Consider the following 16,456-nt stretch of genomic DNA (forward strand, 5'->3'; position numbering starts at 1 on the left):
TTCGTTTCCATTGCTTTATTTAAAAAAAAGAAAAAAAGAGGCGACTGAATAATAGTTTACAGAGGATCATGATCTTAGGGCGGAGACATGAAGAGGGCAATTTGTATTTCAGCCATAAGACGGACACAAAGCTGAACCCCATGATTCACTGAATATGACAACAACTAATCTACAGATATGAACAGTCTGAATAAGGTGCCTCCTTCCCTCTCCTCTCCAAAACGTACAAAACATTAAACTGAAGCACTTCTCTTCGTTATTAAATATGTTACAACTAATCATCACAAAATGCGTCACATGTAAGTCGAGAGTGTTCCATTTGTTCAGAATTTGAAATAACACTTTTGGCTGGATGGGATTCCCTTCTCTGGGCCTCTACATATAAAAGAAAAAAAATTATATATATATATAAAAAAGAAAATACTACATATATTAAAATCTTATGAAAAATGTTAGCCAACAATGTTACAACAGGCACCTGTTATGCTAAATTCCTCTCATTAATGTGTTAAAATCTATAAAGGTCGAAAAGTGAAACAAAAGGTTAAATAAGGTGAAAGTGCAGAAACTGAGCAGAGGGGAATCTGGAGAACCAACCTGCTGGTCAACTACACCGGTCTTTGAAATAAACTCCCAAGAGAAAATCATGATAAACTTGGATGTGACGTTTAAATAAAATCATGTGTCTGTGGTTTTCCCTCCCAACGAACCGAACCTGAATGTCCCACCGGCCTGACAACAAACCTTTAAAGCTTTTCCTTTAAAGCCAAACGCTGTGTTGAAATGTCGACAACCGAGCAGTGATTAGTTCAAACCAACACGACCTCCCACTGAGTGCAACTGATACTGTACATACTGTACAAACACACAAACACAAAACAGAACAGAGTGGATCCTATTTAAGGCCTCAAACCATGAAAAACACACAAAACACGAGGTCCTGAAGGAAAAAGGCAGAACTGTTTTCTTTTTTGTTTTTTGGCCTGGTGTCTGATTTGTTTCTCACCTCGCCCTCAGCCTGGCCCCTCCCATCTGCCAACAGGTGCATGCTGGGACCTGTAGGCAAGGTCATGCAGATGCTTGCCCTGATCCGTGATTATAGAGTCAAAAGAGTTTTTGAATACTGGCAGTGCGCTGTGGAGCCAGCGAGCACGTCCCTTCTTTCCTCACTGTAAATGTTTTAATGTCCCTAGACCACTGGTTCCCTGTTATTGGCTCGGTCGGCCGACGTGGTGCAGGTTTATTACAGACTGAAGCTTCTCCAGCCCTTGAATGAGCAAGACTCTGGACGTCAGTCCCTCTTTACTTTCTTCACCTTTACCTTCTCTTAAATACATCTTCTCCTCATCGCTTCACTCTGTCAAACCTCTTCTTCTTCTCTTCTAATCCACTTCCACAAACTTTCTTCCCACGTACACGTTCCTTCTCTCTGCTCCACCTGAATGTCCAGAGCCTCGCAGGAAAACGACACAACCTAACTCATAAAGTTGACTGAAGGTACAGAGAGCTGCAGCTAAGGCCTTAACATTGAGCGCCGTAGCAAACATCTACACAGACACTGTCGGCGTCGCTAAAAACAGTCAGCTTGGTTGGATTGTGCTTTAGTCATAACACGGAGGAGTTTTGTTCTGACCGCCGACGCCTCGTCTCTCCGAAGGCAGAAAGGAGGAGAGATAAGGGGAGGAGGAGGGAGGTGGAGGTTCATGTGTCTTCCCAGCTCATCCAACTCCTCTTCAGCGCTTGGCTGAGCCTGATGGGATATGGGAGACGGTGGCGAGGTTCCGGCGCCGCACTTTCAGGTTTTCCCATGGCGGAGGGGGGAGGGCGAGGGAGGTGGGGTGAGGAGGAGGGGTGGGGTTACCCGCTGTCTTTACTGCTCTGGCACCAATCATGGCCGGGAGGCTCTGATTGCGCCTCAGCCCGTCCAATAGGCTGCCTCCGCCCGCCGACACAAAAGTGGCAGAATCCTGGCGCCGCACCGACGCCTCCAACTCAGAACCGTGGAGCTGACCGTGGAGCACCTTGGCGAATCCCAGCCGCCGCAGCCTCTCCACCAAGCCGACGTTAACCGGGTCGAGTCTGGCTCGGCCCGGACGGACAGCAGCCGGGGTTTCCTGGGAGGGGCTCGGCAGGTCGGGGTGCGGGGCGCGGCCCAGATTCAAGCCGTAAACGTCCTGGAGAAAAAGCTCGGCCGGTCGGGAGGCCAGGAAATTGTCGGCAGGGTGCTGGCGTGATTCCATGGGCACAGGAGAGGGAGCAGGGGAGTGGGAGGGGGAGTTGGGGGGTGTGTTGGGGAGGAAACGGAAGAGGGGCTGCCTGGGGGTGGTTTTGGGCGACGAGGGAGGGGTGTCGGTGGACACCTGCGCAGAAATACCCCTCTCCAGCACCAGCTTGGCCAGGCTGCTGGTCGGCACCGAGGGGCGTCGAGGGGGGAAGCAGTCGCCCAGGCTCAGTCTGCAGGGGGTCACGGGGGTACTGGGACCCGTCCTCATGGAGCTGGGCGTGTTGGCCAAGAGGGACGACTGACAACTGACAACCGCAGACGGACACAAGGAGACAAAAGAAAGTCACGTGTAAGCAGGATGATATTTGAAAAATGATTGACAGCGTGTTTCAGTATGTAAGCTCATGAGACACAGACTGACCTCTGGGTGACCTGTGTGATGTCACTGGGGTGCAGGATGCGGCAGGTGGTGAAGGTGTAGGTGGAGAATGTGGAGCTCTGACACTTTCCTGGGTTTTGGACTAAACAAATCAGGTTATGAGACAAACGTAATAACAACGAGCAGAGAAACACCGTCAACAGTCAGTGTTCAGTGTTTACCAGAGGAAGTCGTTGTTGCTGTTGTTGTTGCTGTTGTTGTTGTTGATGCCGATGTTGTTGTTGATGATGCTGTGGTGTAAATCTGACGCTGTGGTTGGACCGTTGCTGCTGAGGCTCTTGGAATGGGCTGAGACGATTGGTTGGATGCCTCAGTAACATGAAGTGCAGTTGTCACGCAGACGTCCGATCGAACCGAGGACAACGAAGTTGGCGTAGCGGGGGAGAGAGGTGGGACGGGGAGCGGCGACACCGAATGCTTCCTGTCCCTCCTCTCCTCTGGCGTGGACGTGTAGCGCACCTTGAAGGTGATCCCCCCTTCCTCCTCTTCCTCATCCTCGTCCTTACCCTGCTCCGCCGCCCCCTTCTCCAGGATGCTGGCCCCTCCATGCTCTTCGTCCTCCTCGTCCTCCTCCATGTCGGAGAGGCGGTAGACGGCATCCTGCGCCAGCGGGCGGAAACCCTTGGTCACCACCCCCGGGTGCGGGTCCAGGATGGTGGCCAGGTGGGGTTTGGCCAGCTGCTGCCAGTGGTGGAGCGTCAGTGAGCCTAGGAAACAGAAATATCTTCGACAGCTGCTCCACAAAATTCGTGATTGATAGTAAAAGGACGGTGAGAAATAGTTTATACCTTCCATGGGTTTGACGATCTGAAGCTTCTCGGGGAGGAAGGTCTTGAAGATGCTGGAGCCGAACGAGAGCTCCGACAGGTTGGAGCAAGACGACATCATGCTGCCCATCGGCGAGCTGCAGACGCTGCTCTCGCCGCCATCCGCCTCCGACCCCGCCAGCGCCTGTAGCTTCTTCTCTCGCTCCGCCTGGAAGAACTGTCGCTCGCACATGAAGTTCTGCCGCCGCAGCGACAGGCGGTGGAGCGCCCTGGTGAGGTCGTTACTTCCGGGACAGCCAGGCTGGCCCAGTCGCACCTCCTCCCTGCAGACATAAAGAGGTTCATTGAGCTGAAAGGGTCCAAACTTCCTCCATGACAGGAAGATGTTATTCTCTGTAACGTACCCCTGATTGGACTCGAAGGGCTGAGCCGTCATCACCAGAGAGCTCTGTCCGGAGCCGGGGATCGGAGGCGTGGCTGAAGCAGGCCGCGACGACGAAGCGTTGACGGAGCGGACTGTTTGGAAGACTCGCTTCTGGGATACCCTGCAGGTTGGAAATTAATCAAAAAGAGGGCCACAAATTAATCAATATACTCTTGACTAAAAAAAACAACACCTCAAATTTAACCCTTCTCCCGATTTCTGAAGTTAGCGTTGTTGGTTTTTTTTCCGAACCTTTGGTCCTGAAAGGCCGTTTCTTCCTCCACGCTCAGCTCTCTCCTCATGGTGCCCTCGATCTCTGCTGCCAGTGAGTCCTGCAGAACGACATTCAGAAACTCTCCTTATTAATTCATACTCCATCTTTAGACATTTGTGTAGCGATGAGCTACGGTGCGAGTGTGTCTCTCACCATGGGGTAGAGGCCGTAGGAAAGGTGCCGTCGCATCCCAGAAGCCGGAGTGTTTTTACTGCGGAGTTCTCTGATCTCCTCCTGAGACTCGTGGAGCATCTCCACACACTCGGCGTTCCTCTCCGCCAACTCGTTCAACTGAAGCACACACACACACACAAGCACTGGGTAATAAATTAATTCTTTACAGCATACAACAATTAATTTGCGTACTGGGTTCGAGTTTCATCTGGGACCAGTAGAAATGTAACAGGTATGGGTGTAATGATGTGTGGGACGGTACCTCTGCTGTGAGCTGCCTCTGAGCATCTTTGGACGCCTGCAGGTGGATCCTCAGCTCCTCCTTCTCCAACGCCAGCTACAGATAAAATGACACACACAATAAATACCCTCACACACCCTAAGTATTCAAATTTGGCGTTAACTTTCTGGACAGAAGAGATTCTCCTCACCTCCTTCACTCGGTGCTGCAGCTCCACTATCTGAGAGAGCAGCTGGGCGATTTCCTCCTGGTGTCGGAGCAGCTCCTCGTTCTTCTGAGACAATTCATCCGACAGAGACACCATGTGCGTGTTGGACTCACCTGGCAGCAAACCAACACGGGTTACAAAGAGTCTTTCAGCCTTTAAAGGAGGTGCATGTGTGTGTGTGTGTGTGTGTGTGTGTGTGTGTGTGTGTGTGTGCATTCCACTCACGGAGCTCCTTGACACAGTCGCTCACAAGCTGCTGCTCCTTCTCCTCATACGTGATGGTGTCTCTTTTCAGTTGACGAGCCTGGAAGGGGGCGACGTTATGGAAAAATATTTTTATTACTTCCCATTTTCACTTCCTATTGTTATTTTCTGTTCCACCGATTCATTGTTTCCACCACTTCGTACCTCAGACCTCAGCGTCAGGTTCTCCTCTTCCAGCTCCTGCAGTTTGCCCTGCAGAGACTCCAGCTGGCTGAGAGCGGCGGTGGCGGTTCCGCCCGACGACTTGGGCTTCAGCAGGGGGGTGGACACGTTGGAGTCGGTCTCGCTCTCCTCCGAGGCGCTGGCCACCATCCGCAGCAGCTCGTCCTTCTGACTAAGTTCATGCTGCAGCTGATGGACCTGGTCAGTGAGGAAGGATTAAGTGACGAAGGCTTCATCCACAGAACTACATTTTAGTTTTAAAATGCATCACTGCTGCCACGGTTACGCCTGCTATCCACACCAACTCTGAGCTCTCGAGTGTCAAACACTGAGAAGTTTGGAAACGCCACTGGACCCGTTTTAGTACGGCCGGAGACGATGACACAGTGACCCATATTCACTTCCTGATTGGTCCTTATCAGTCACTGCTCGGTCGGTGAGAAAAGTTTTGTTGTTGTTATTCAAAAGTAACCCTTTTTTGTTATTCAAAAGTAACCTTTTGAATAACAATCTTACATTAAATTACACATGTCAAAATGTTTCTTTAAGGCCTCTTATTGAATCAATCATAAATAATATCAAGTGCAAAAAGAAAAATGCATTTAAACGAAGAATTTTCATCTACCTGGTCCAAGGTCTGCACCAGCTGCTCCTCTAAGGCCTCGTTGCGTTCCTGCAGGAGGTTGTTCCTCTGCAGCAGCGACTGACCGATGCGAGCTGCCAACTCCAGGTCTTTGTCCCGCTGTCCGATGAGAAGAAGACAGGAAAACCCCAGGGTGTCAATCAGCCAATTAGACTCTGCTGCTGCTTCGTAGAAAACAAACTTAAGTTACGGGTGAGGGGCACGCTTACCTCTGCCAAAAGGTGAGTGACCACTTCGACGTCATTGTACGTCTTGGTCATCTGGTCCACGCGATCGGCAACGAGGACTGCAAGGAGAATACATGTTACTGATAGGACACACACACGCACAAAATACACACTGACATGCAATCTAGCATGCACATTGTGCAATTAGGAAATTTGAAGTAGAAAACATAACACAAAACTAATGTACACACGTCTGCCAGCTTTACATACAGTACTACTGAATAAAATGATCAGCTGATGCTAACTGATGCTACAACATGGCGATGCGGTTGCTAGTGGTCAGAATGTAATGACGAGCTACAGTAATTACACATTATAGCACTACAAGCCGTCTACAGCAACCTATACTACGTAGATGTCTGCTGTCATCTACATGCAAACAGCAGAGAGGGGCTGCAGGCCTCCGGCTCTCTGAGGACCGAAGCCCCTCTCTCGCTCTAGAGCTAAATGAGGAGGGGTTGCAGAGCAGAACAGGGTGAGATACCTTTGGAGAGGCTCTGAGAGCCGGGGTGGGAATAAGAAGAGGGCTCCAAAGCAAGATATGCTAGTGAGAAACAGAGGAGAGAGAAAAAAAGAGGGGAAGAGAAGTTTTTAGAAGGAACCAGATTGTTGTTTTACATGAACTGGAGGAAGAAGGAAAGAAAGGCGACACAGAGAGGAAGAAGGAAGGAGCAGATAGTGAACGCTGAAGCTTCAATAAACCCACAGAGAATCTACACATCAGTTATTTCTGGAGCCGCCATGAGCACCTGAGTGGGTGTCGCCAGCGCCGCGCTGCTCACACTTCCACCTGTTCAGAGAAAAGTGGCATCTCCAATCACACCTTTGACCATTTACTCTGCAGCGATTGATTTGAGGAGAATATTTGCGTATCGTGACCACACGTTAACAGCCACGATGACAAGCGAATTACAATGTTTTCACAGCTGATTTTCCTCCCTGCGCTTAAGTTTTGGTCAGTTTCAGTAAGGAAACGATCGACATGTCACCGAGGATTAGATGTAAAAGGGCTCGTCCTCTGACGGACGAGAGCCGCGGTCCAGTAATCTGAGGCCCGTGGTGACCTCTGGGTCTGGACGCTGCTCTCTCCTCCTCATACAGTCAGTGGTTAAAAATAACCTCGGCACAGCAGAGATATCTTTTGTTCCACGGTACGACAGATACAGTACAGTGCAGTACAGTGCAGTACAGTACACACACACATACAAAGGGCTAATGATCTCACATGTATGACATTCATGTCCTACTGTGCTTAAACACACATACATGCTTTTTCCTGCTGGGTGCAAAGCAGTGTTTAAATTATGTCCATGGTTCGATTTGATCATCTTCTACCAAATGCTCCCTTTAAAAATGAAAAGATATTAATCTGAGAGCAGCCCCACGATGGACAGACATGATCACTGACTGACTGAACTCTGGTCACATTCGAATACATAACTGCAAAGTTCAATGCGTCACAAAATGAGTGCTGTTGTTTGATACTGATTCACGCACACACACACACACGCACACGCACAGTACAATGGTCAATGGGTGACTTGTTGAACACTTTGCACCTTTAATTCATGGTTGTCTTTGATACCATAAACTTTAACTACGCCATATTTAAAAGTAAGTGTAGTGTAGGAAATAGTTTTTTTTTTTACAAACGTACAAAAAATGGATTATAAATTCAGCTTGTGTGAGCATCTGTACATCCTGTTGGCACCAGGGTGTGTACAGATATAAATGAGTTGAACATTTTTTAATTTATATAAATTTTTTCACAACATGACACAAAAACAAAAACTGGATATATAATCCCGTGCATTTCTTCATACAGTAAATAAATGTTTGTTTTAGGGCAACCAGAGGGCATGTGCATATGAACATGTCTCTGCAAGGGCATCAGGGATATTTATAGACCCCGGTTGATTTTACACCGCACAAGTGGAACGAGCAGGAACACGAAACAGACGCTCCCTCACTGTCCTCACTTCTCTCACTCGTGCGACACTCTCAATCCAACCATGTCAACAAAACGTTTAAATCTTCTACACTCTGTACAGGAAGTGAAGCTTTGCATCAGTTATTTAGGTCAAACATGAGCAAAGTCAATGGAAATGTTTTCATACACAATAAAACATGTGTTCAGAGGGAAATAAACAAAGAGCACCAACGCAGAAAAGAAGGATCAAATTATGCTTGTGCGAGAAACAAACTAGACAGGAAGTCAACAGTTCCCCTTGCATACCACAACTAGTTTGAATGTAAACACAAAGCATTGATTCAAACTTGTCTACTTCCTGTCTTTCCAGGAGCGTTCTAACAGCAGTCATAACTACTGTACTGTAATGCTAGTCACACACACACACACACACACACACACACACACACACACACACACACACACACACACACACACACACACACACACACACACACACACACACACACACACACACACACACACACACACACACACACTTTCCCCTCCACCCTGTCACGTCCTGCCCGACCTAGAAGACATGACTAAAGCTGCCTCACACCGGCTCACATGTCTGTCTGTCTGTCTGTCTGTCTGTCTGTCTGTCTCTCTCTCTCTCTCTCTCTCTCTCTCTCTCTCTCTCTCTCTCTCTCTCTCTCTGAAGCCTGTCCACTCACCTTCCACGGCGAAGTTATCGTAAAGCTCCTCATTGTGGAAGTTGAAAAGCGGCATGGCCCCGACTCATCTCCCTACGATCTCCTTCTTTATCCTCCGTCTATCCACTCTGACTCCTCCCCTTCCTCATCACCCTCTGTCCTGTGACTCAGATACACTTAACTCTGGAGCTCTGCATTCCTCCCTCCATCTCTCTCACAAACACACACACACTCTCGCACACACACACTCAGGGTCAGAGCTGTCTTGCACACTCAAGTAGACACAATCACAACCCACGTGCCAAATAATATCTACAGTAAATCCCTGTGGTTTTGATTGTCGAGGATGTGCGCTGTGTAAAATGAATCCGGCACGTGTCCAATGCGCTGAACCACAAACACACCATCTGCTCACCGACGCCGCCACAGGCTCGACCAATCAAACCAAAGCAGAAGCAGAAAAGCGACACAGAGCCACGATGTGGCCGTTTTCATCGGAAACAGTTGCTCAAAACAAACTAGCGTCATGTCCAACAAATGTTTTCCAGCCCAAATAAAACTTTAAATATAAAAAGCGATGCTTACTCATGTAGCGGAACGTTTCCTCTGCCAGCAGCGGGGAGATGGCATTGTGCTGGACCGGGCCTTCCTCTGGGGAGCAGCTGGGGGAGACCACCCAGTCCTGGCTGTCTGACAGGTACACAGAGCCGGAGCCGGCCGAGCCAGAGCCCACCGAGCCGTACGGCCGGCCGCTGCTGCCGAGCCCCTCATCTGTGGGACGAAGTGACATTTAGGATCAAACGGCTCGTGGTTAAATGTGACATCAATCGGGGGGAATCTAACATCTCCATCAGTTTACACACCCCTACCTGTCTCTGTGCTTGACTCCTTCTTCTCCACCGCCCGGGGTTTGACTTCAAACATGGCCCCGCCCTCGGGGCCGGAGGGGAACTCCTCCCCTCACACTAAACACAACGCTGGCCGGACAGAACGATGGGAGCCACTACGGCCGCGACATCACATCCTGTTGCTGCACGGACGGGTGATGACCCCCCCCACACACACACACACACACACGCTCCTTTACCTGCAACACAGGATCGGAGATTATATATGAAAGAAGCAATAAAAGACTGATATCACTCAGAAATGTTGCACTTAATATCTGGAGTTATTGATGAGGTATCGTTAGTGCATCTGCTGACATCACCCATCATTTCCCGGTGTTGCCCCTCCCTCTGTTCTGCCTCCTGCTTGGTCGCTGCCATGTAAAACCAGAAGGGGATAAAAAAGAATTCATCCCACAGAGTTTACTGTTGGACACTTTCACCACGAACTGTCCCCCAGGCGTCTTCTTCAGAATTCCACAAATCTCAAGTCAGCTGCTTCCCTGCAACTCTGTTGCATTTTTGTTTCCTTCTAATGTGCCACATACTGTTTGAAGGGCGGGCCGAGGGGCCGACACAGAGCCCTCCCACTTCCTGTCGCCCAGTCTCCGTAGGGGACTGTTCCAGGCCTATGAACGAGACAGGATGTTCCCGGAAGGGGATTGATTCGTCAAGCACAATTAAAGAAAAAAATTGTTGGAGAAATGTCATTAATAGCTCATTCCAAATGGCAATATTGTGCAAGGTCATACATCCGACCGCCCACTACGACCTCAGCACCATCTGCATCACTGACCTCAGTGCTTGTCCTGTAGCTGTGCATAGCTGTGCGCGTGTGTGTGCGCGCGTTTGTGTGTGGGCGTATCAGTAAGCATGTCAGTGGAAAGACAGAGTCCTTGGGCAACTTAATCGTCTGCTTACATAACAGTGGAGCTGAAACTACTGGCTTCATAAAGGAGATTACAGAGATGCACACAAAGTGCTGTTTACCGTTAGAGGCCTGGCTGATACACTGCACTGACATTATTGACATTACATTAGCAATCCTATACACAAAACAGTGCATGCATTAATCATTAGCATCAATCCAGGGTAAAGAAATCTCTGCACCTGTTCATATTTCACACACAGAAACATCTTTCAGATTGATGATGCTTCTTCTCGTCCTGTTGAAGTACCAAAGCTAATCTTGTCCGAGTGCCGGTGACTCACTTCGTGATGAGTAACACTGACACCACCGGACAGTGTCTCGTTTATACCGTGGCCTTGTCGTCTCATTGGCTCTGTGAAATTCAGACGGCAGCAGCAATACACACAACACCAGTGTGTCCCAGAGGAAGCGTCTGCTTGCATCAGCTTTTCTACAGATGTCCTCTCCCGTCATGTCTCATCTTAACATCCAGCTGATGCTCCCATCCAGAGTGACCTACAGCCAGCTGCATGTCTGAAGCACTCTCACTCACCTACAAGCTGAGGTCAAGACAAATAATACAAAAACTGAGATATCCTTCATAGCTTTTATCTGTTTTGGGGTCGTTTTTTTTTGTGCAGCATCACAGCATCTGCCCATCTTGGACCTGACAGACTGGACACTGGACCAGGGGGCTTCTAGCTTCAGGAGGAAGAAGTCACGAGAGGCAGCATGTGACACTGACTGAACCAAATTTAATTTTAACTACCAAAAACAAAATTTAACAAGACTCCGTTTGAAAAACATTCATTTTAACGTTGTTTCAATGCTCAGTAAAAAACAAAGATGGGTAAAATATAAGCGAATGACTTTTAATTAAGCCTCAGGTGGCGATATTTAATTCGGCACGACTTTACTTCATAAAAAAATTAAGTTACTTGGATAAAACTCTACAATTCCTGAAACTGTCATGCGATCATTTTCCTGATTGGAGGGGTGTGGGAAGCCTATAAATCGAGGTGATGTTGATATTCAGTGATGCTTCGTAGAGATCTTAAGCGCCGAAATATACTAGAACATCCCAAAATATTTAAGAGAAATATTGAGATAAGTTTATTATGATTTTTAAAATTAATTCTATAAAAGATAATCTCATGATTAGCTTGGTTCGACCGGGGAAACCATGTCAACCCACGCGGAGCGCTTAGTGTTCAGCTGCTTACATTTACTGTACATGTTAACCTCTAATATATAAATATAAAAGGTTATGATGATTATGGATTATAAAATGTGTGAACGCGGGTATTGAAACATGCTAACGCGAGCTATCGCGAGCTATGTTTTCGCAGGGCAGCTAGCGTTAGCTCCGTTAGCTTCACCGTTTCACAACACCACTCCGCTAGCATGAGACTGGAAGCGTCCCTCGCGCGCTGAACATGACAGCGTTATGGAATTCAATAGTGAATAATAAACATCTTACCCTATATCGATATTATTCCATAGCAGGAGGAAAACATGAAGCGTCCATCTTTGCTCTGCCCTCGACAAAGAGCCGTGATTGAGGGCGTGTCCTGGAGCCACAACAGGATGAGCGATCGTAACGTGATTGGTTGGCTTGTACACACTTCTTCTTCTCCGTTTTTAATGGCGGTTGGCAACAACAAGTGTCATAGGTGCCATTAGCGCCACCTCGTGTTTCCAGAGTTTCCCCTTCACCTGACAGGCAGATGTTTCAACGTGACTGAAAAGCGACAGAAAAGAGGAAGATGTAGTGATTATGTGTTCGATTGTATTGATTGTTTAATTTTTGAAACAAATACATTGTTAATTTTGACAGGTTGGAAAGTTTAGTCTACGGCGACAAACCCTGACCCTGACCCTTAGGTCAAGAGTATATACCAACAACATCAAAACACAACTTTTAGTGAACTTCACTTCACATTTACTGACTGTCGTAATCTCCACGGACTCTCCACGTTCACAAAAATTATTATGACTTTGCAACAAGACCTAGACAACAGGATGTGTAAAATAACACTACACAGGACGTCAAGGAAAACTGTTCAACTTTATCAGCTCCTGCTGAATCAGCAATCGTGTTCAAAACTTTATCAAACTGCACCCAAAAAGGGCAAAGTGCATCAAATATCAGAGCTCATATGTATGGGATATGAATCAATAATCACATTCAAGGTGTTATTGGAAGTGTTGAGGTTTATGACCGAGATAGTGACATATTAACGAGTAGCCTTTGCTTTGTGAGTTGCTCAGTTGTTGGTCACTGCTGTTGCAGGTAAGAAGCTCGCAAACTCATACAGCTTATACAGCACAGCAAAGAGAAAATCTTCAACACATTGGACAGCAAGTTGACAGACAACGTACAGAGTTAATGTGATAGGTTGGATTTGTGTAGTGGAAAACCCCCCAAAAAGAGTGAAAATTGGCAAAAAACAAAACAAAATAAAGTGCGTAAAGATTTGCTGTTTCTCATCTTTTCAGGATGTTCAAGTTCGTGCTGCTGATCCTGACTGTGTCAGGTAAGACCACTTCCTCTTCCTTTACAGTTCTGTTCAAGTGTAGCAGTATTACATCTTGATAAGCTTTATTTTGTGACTGCATTTATTGACCGCTTAAATTTGCTGATGATGTGATTCTCTCCGTTTGTTTTATCATGAAAACAAAATGTCACGTTATGTGAAAAAAAATATATATTACAGGTCCTGATCCTTAGATTAGATTAGCATAAATATATTTTCACCATAACCCCAAAACCTGATATCAAAAAATGTCAAAACGATATATATCAATAATCATTTTGGTGTTGAGCTTCATTTCAAAATAGAATTGACACCATTACAATAAAATTATAATACTTGTATAAATTCCTACTAGATAACTAATTAGAGGCTTTTAACAGATTTACAATTATTGGAAAGAATCTTATTATACCCATATATATTTAAGAGAAACTAAGTAAAAAATTGACTGACTTCACTACATATTAATTCCATTTGGTTGTCATAGTTACCCTTTTCATATTGCCTCAACATAATTAATTGTGGCTTTGTGAGTTGTTGCCTTGGCAGAATAATTGTGGCAAACAATACTGTAATCGGAGCAATTGACCTTCCCTGCAGAAATTAAACTTTGACCATCAGTGATTTATGACACAGTTAAAGAAAAGCTGGGACCTGTTATTCTGGAACAATAGGTAATAATTGATTTATATACAGTGATATATGATGGATTAAATTAGCAGAACGTTCCATCCCACCTGGAAGAGCTGAAATCGTTTACCTTTGCCCGAATGTAGATCCTCATTGTGAACAGTGTTACCTTTCACAGGCCTCCACGCCGTCCCCATCGCAGCCCCGAGAGGTTTGCAGAAGACATCTTCATCCCTCCAGCTCCCCGATGGCTTCCAGCAGGACGACAGACTCGCCGACATCCGTCAACCCATTCCAGACCGCTTCAGACAAGGTACCGAGCTCTCCAGAAGGTTCCTCTTAGACCTCAACGCTCACCTGGTGCAAGACAACATCAATGAGGTGGACATCCGCCCCTCTCTTGGGAATGGATTTGGGGAGATGCAGAGAAGACACTGGCTGACGGATGAGAGTGAGGAAAACTAAATATATATACTCTCCACAACCTTCAGGTATTTCCCATTATAGTATAAGAAGAAACTATTTATCTCTAATCTAGAGAACCTCTGTCTTCCAGTCCCTGTTGATGTTCCAGCTCAGAAGAGCGGTGGCGGTGGTTGGGTGAGGGTGGAGGAACCGTCTGCACCTCATCTTCCAGATGGTTTCAGACAGGGCACCGAACCCGTGATGTCGATCCCAGATGGTTTCAGACAGGGAACCGAGCCCGTGATGTCGATCCCAGATGGTTTCAGACAGGGAACCGAGCCCGTGATGTCGATCCCAGATGGTTTCAGACAGGGAACCGAGCCTGTGATGTCGATCCCAGATGGTTTCAGACAGGGAACCGAGCCCGTGATGCCGATCCCAGATGGTTTCAAACAGGGAACCGAGCCCGTGATGTCGATCCCAGATGGTTACAGACAGGGAACCGAGCCCGTGATGTCGATCCCAGATGGTTACAGACAGGGAACCGAGCCCGTGATGTGGATCCCACATGGTTTCAGGCAAGGAACTGAGCCTATTAGAAAGGGAATCGAACCTGTGATGTCTGCCTCAGATAGTCTAAGGCTAGCAGAACCTTTGAGGGCTATTCCAGCTGGTTTCAGACAGGGAACGGAACCTGTTCATAAGGTCCCAGAGGGGTTTAGGCAGGGAACCGAACCCTTAAGGCCCATCCCAGATGGTTTCAGACAGGGAACCGAGCCCGTGATGCCGATCCCAGATGGTTTCAGACAAGGAACCGAGCCCGTGATGCCGATCCCAGATGGTTTCAGACAGGGAACCGAGCCCGTGATGTCGATCCCAGATGGTTTCAGACAGGGAACCGAGCCCGTGATGTGGATCCCACATGGTTTCAGGCAAGGAACTGAGCCTATTAGAAAGGGAATCAAACCTGTGATGTCTGCCTCAGATAGTCTAAGGCTAGCAGAACCTTTGAGGGCTATTCCAGCTGGTTTCAGACAGGGAACGGAACCTGTTCATAAGGTCCCAGAGGGGTTTAGGCAGGGAACCGAACCCTTAAGGCCCATCCCAGATGGATTCAGACAGGGAACCGAACCCTCCAGGCCGAGTATCCCAGATGGATTCAGGCAGGGAACCGAACCCTCGGCCCCTAGGATCCAAACAAAGGTAGTGGCATGTAGGGGGGAGGTCATCAACAGGCGCTGCTACGAGTTCAACTCCACACCGATGACTTTCGAGGATGCACAGGTTAGACAATGAACAATTTCAGCAGCAATAGATAAGGAGTTCAATTCTGCCTTAAACCTTTTTCTGACACTTTTTCTGTCCTTTGCTTCCAGATCGTCTGCCATGCTCGTGCACTAAATGCTGAGCTTGCGTCTGTAACCAGTGGCGATCTCCAATCCCGCCTGGTTTCCCTGGTGACCAACGGCGGTGAGAACAACCCTGTGTTGACCTGGCTGGGAGGCATGGTCAAGGCAAGTTCACCTACATTATGTAATCTCTGAAGAAAAAAGGAGTAATGACAGAATAATAGGATGATATCATGGGAAACTACCCCATGGGTAGTTCACCGAAATTCATGATCACTGAATTTGTTGTTGTGACGCCAGCTGTCTGGTCCCACACCGTGACACTGAATGAGGCCAAGGAGAGCATCATCAGATACGTTATCAGCGGGACAGATAGTGTCATTCTTACCTTGGTAAAACATTGACCGTTGAACTTTTATCTGAAAATGCTCCATCTGGTTCTGTCCTGCAGAGTGAGAGCAGACGGCGAAGAAAGTGAAATGGGGAAATGGTCTTTGCCTTCTAGGATTAAATTAGACAATTTTTTTTGTAAATTTTACTCTTTATAAACTAGTGGCAAAGGATCTGAATCCTGATCTGCTTCCTTCATCGCTGTAACCTTCCATATGTCAACTATTGATTTTAATAAAAAGTAGGCTAATCAAGCATAATGGTTGTTGCCCACCTCAGAACCTGAGGGCATCATGGGAAGACGGGTCAGAGTGGGGTTACAGTGACTGGATGCCCGGCCACCCCAACATTAACACTGACAAACCCGTCTGTCTGGAGATGTTCCAGATTGGTAAGACTACACCCACTCACACAATATAAAATATCTTTAAAAAAAAGTGTTATGGTACCTTTCACAAATCTGTCCCTACCCTGTTTTGCAGATGAGAGCTGGTGGACGGCCGCTGACTGTGAGCTGAAGAGAGCGTCTGTCTGCTCGTACCCGATCTCTGCGTGAAGACGACAAAGAAGCAACATGAGAGATTGAACATCTTCATCTTCCTCAGACGTGTTCGCTCGCATCTTCTTGATTAAAACTTGGCATATTTCACCTACGTGTCTCCGATTCCTCTTCATT

At 47.3% G+C, this 16,456-nt stretch overlaps 2 protein-coding genes across 12 annotated transcripts; one reads left to right on the forward strand and one right to left on the reverse strand.

Annotated features, from left to right (window-relative positions):
- Positions 1–12,101, reverse strand: trak2 (trafficking protein, kinesin binding 2). Of its 11 annotated transcripts, none has more exons than XM_047331752.1 (17): positions 11,950–12,080; positions 10,772–11,029; positions 9,542–9,759; positions 9,258–9,443; positions 6,532–6,591; positions 6,030–6,106; positions 5,803–5,919; positions 5,160–5,375; positions 4,977–5,055; positions 4,734–4,864; positions 4,565–4,639; positions 4,282–4,419; positions 4,107–4,186; positions 3,452–3,975; positions 2,825–3,370; positions 2,646–2,745; positions 1–2,529 (listed from the first exon to the last, which is right to left on the reverse strand). In XM_047331752.1, exons 3-17 carry the CDS (start codon positions 9,594–9,596, stop codon positions 1,734–1,736), a joined length of 3,180 nt encoding a protein of 1,059 aa, XP_047187708.1. In that variant the 5' UTR covers positions 9,597–9,759; positions 10,772–11,029; positions 11,950–12,080; the 3' UTR covers positions 1–1,733. The 11 variants fall into 11 exon arrangements, with proteins under 11 accessions (XP_047187708.1, XP_047187705.1, XP_047187707.1 ...); XM_047331749.1 differs by having other exon boundaries at positions 9,542–10,188; XM_047331751.1 differs by having other exon boundaries at positions 9,883–11,029.
- Positions 12,102–12,648: 547 nt separating this feature from the next.
- Positions 12,649–16,429, forward strand: LOC118309475. The gene is made up of 7 exons (XM_035631650.2): positions 12,649–12,762; positions 12,969–13,006; positions 13,815–14,087; positions 14,193–15,325; positions 15,418–15,555; positions 16,060–16,171; positions 16,263–16,429. The coding sequence occupies exons 2-7, from the start codon at positions 12,970–12,972 to the stop codon at positions 16,334–16,336; spliced, it is 1,767 nt and encodes a 588-aa protein (XP_035487543.2). The 5' UTR covers positions 12,649–12,762; position 12,969; the 3' UTR covers positions 16,337–16,429.
- The last annotated feature ends 27 nt before the right edge of the window (positions 16,430–16,456 follow it).

This window comes from Scophthalmus maximus, chromosome 1 (genome assembly GCF_022379125.1).
Source record: "Scophthalmus maximus strain ysfricsl-2021 chromosome 1, ASM2237912v1, whole genome shotgun sequence".
Classification (NCBI taxonomy): Eukaryota; Metazoa; Chordata; class Actinopteri; order Pleuronectiformes; family Scophthalmidae; genus Scophthalmus; species Scophthalmus maximus.

Excerpts from the sequence above, each read along its gene's own strand:
- LOC118309475 (XM_035631650.2), top strand. The coding sequence starts at position 12,970 with ATGTTCAAGTTCGTGCTGCTGATCCTGACTGTGTCAG. Across the intron at positions 14,088-14,192 it reads ACACTGGCTGACGGATGAGA|TCCCTGTTGATGTTCCAGCT; the intron begins GTGAGGAAAACT and ends TCTGTCTTCCAG. Across the intron at positions 16,172-16,262 it reads TCTGGAGATGTTCCAGATTG|ATGAGAGCTGGTGGACGGCC; the intron begins GTAAGACTACAC and ends CCTGTTTTGCAG.
- trak2 (XM_047331748.1), bottom strand. The coding sequence starts at position 9,596 with ATGTTTGAAGTCAAACCCCGGGCGGTGGAGAAGAAGGAGTCAAGCACA. Across the intron at positions 4,640-4,733 it reads TGCAGCACCGAGTGAAGGAG|CTGGCGTTGGAGAAGGAGGA; the intron begins GTGAGGAGAATC and ends TTTTATCTGTAG. Across the intron at positions 4,420-4,564 it reads AGAGGCAGCTCACAGCAGAG|TTGAACGAGTTGGCGGAGAG; the intron begins GTACCGTCCCAC and ends TGTGTGCTTCAG.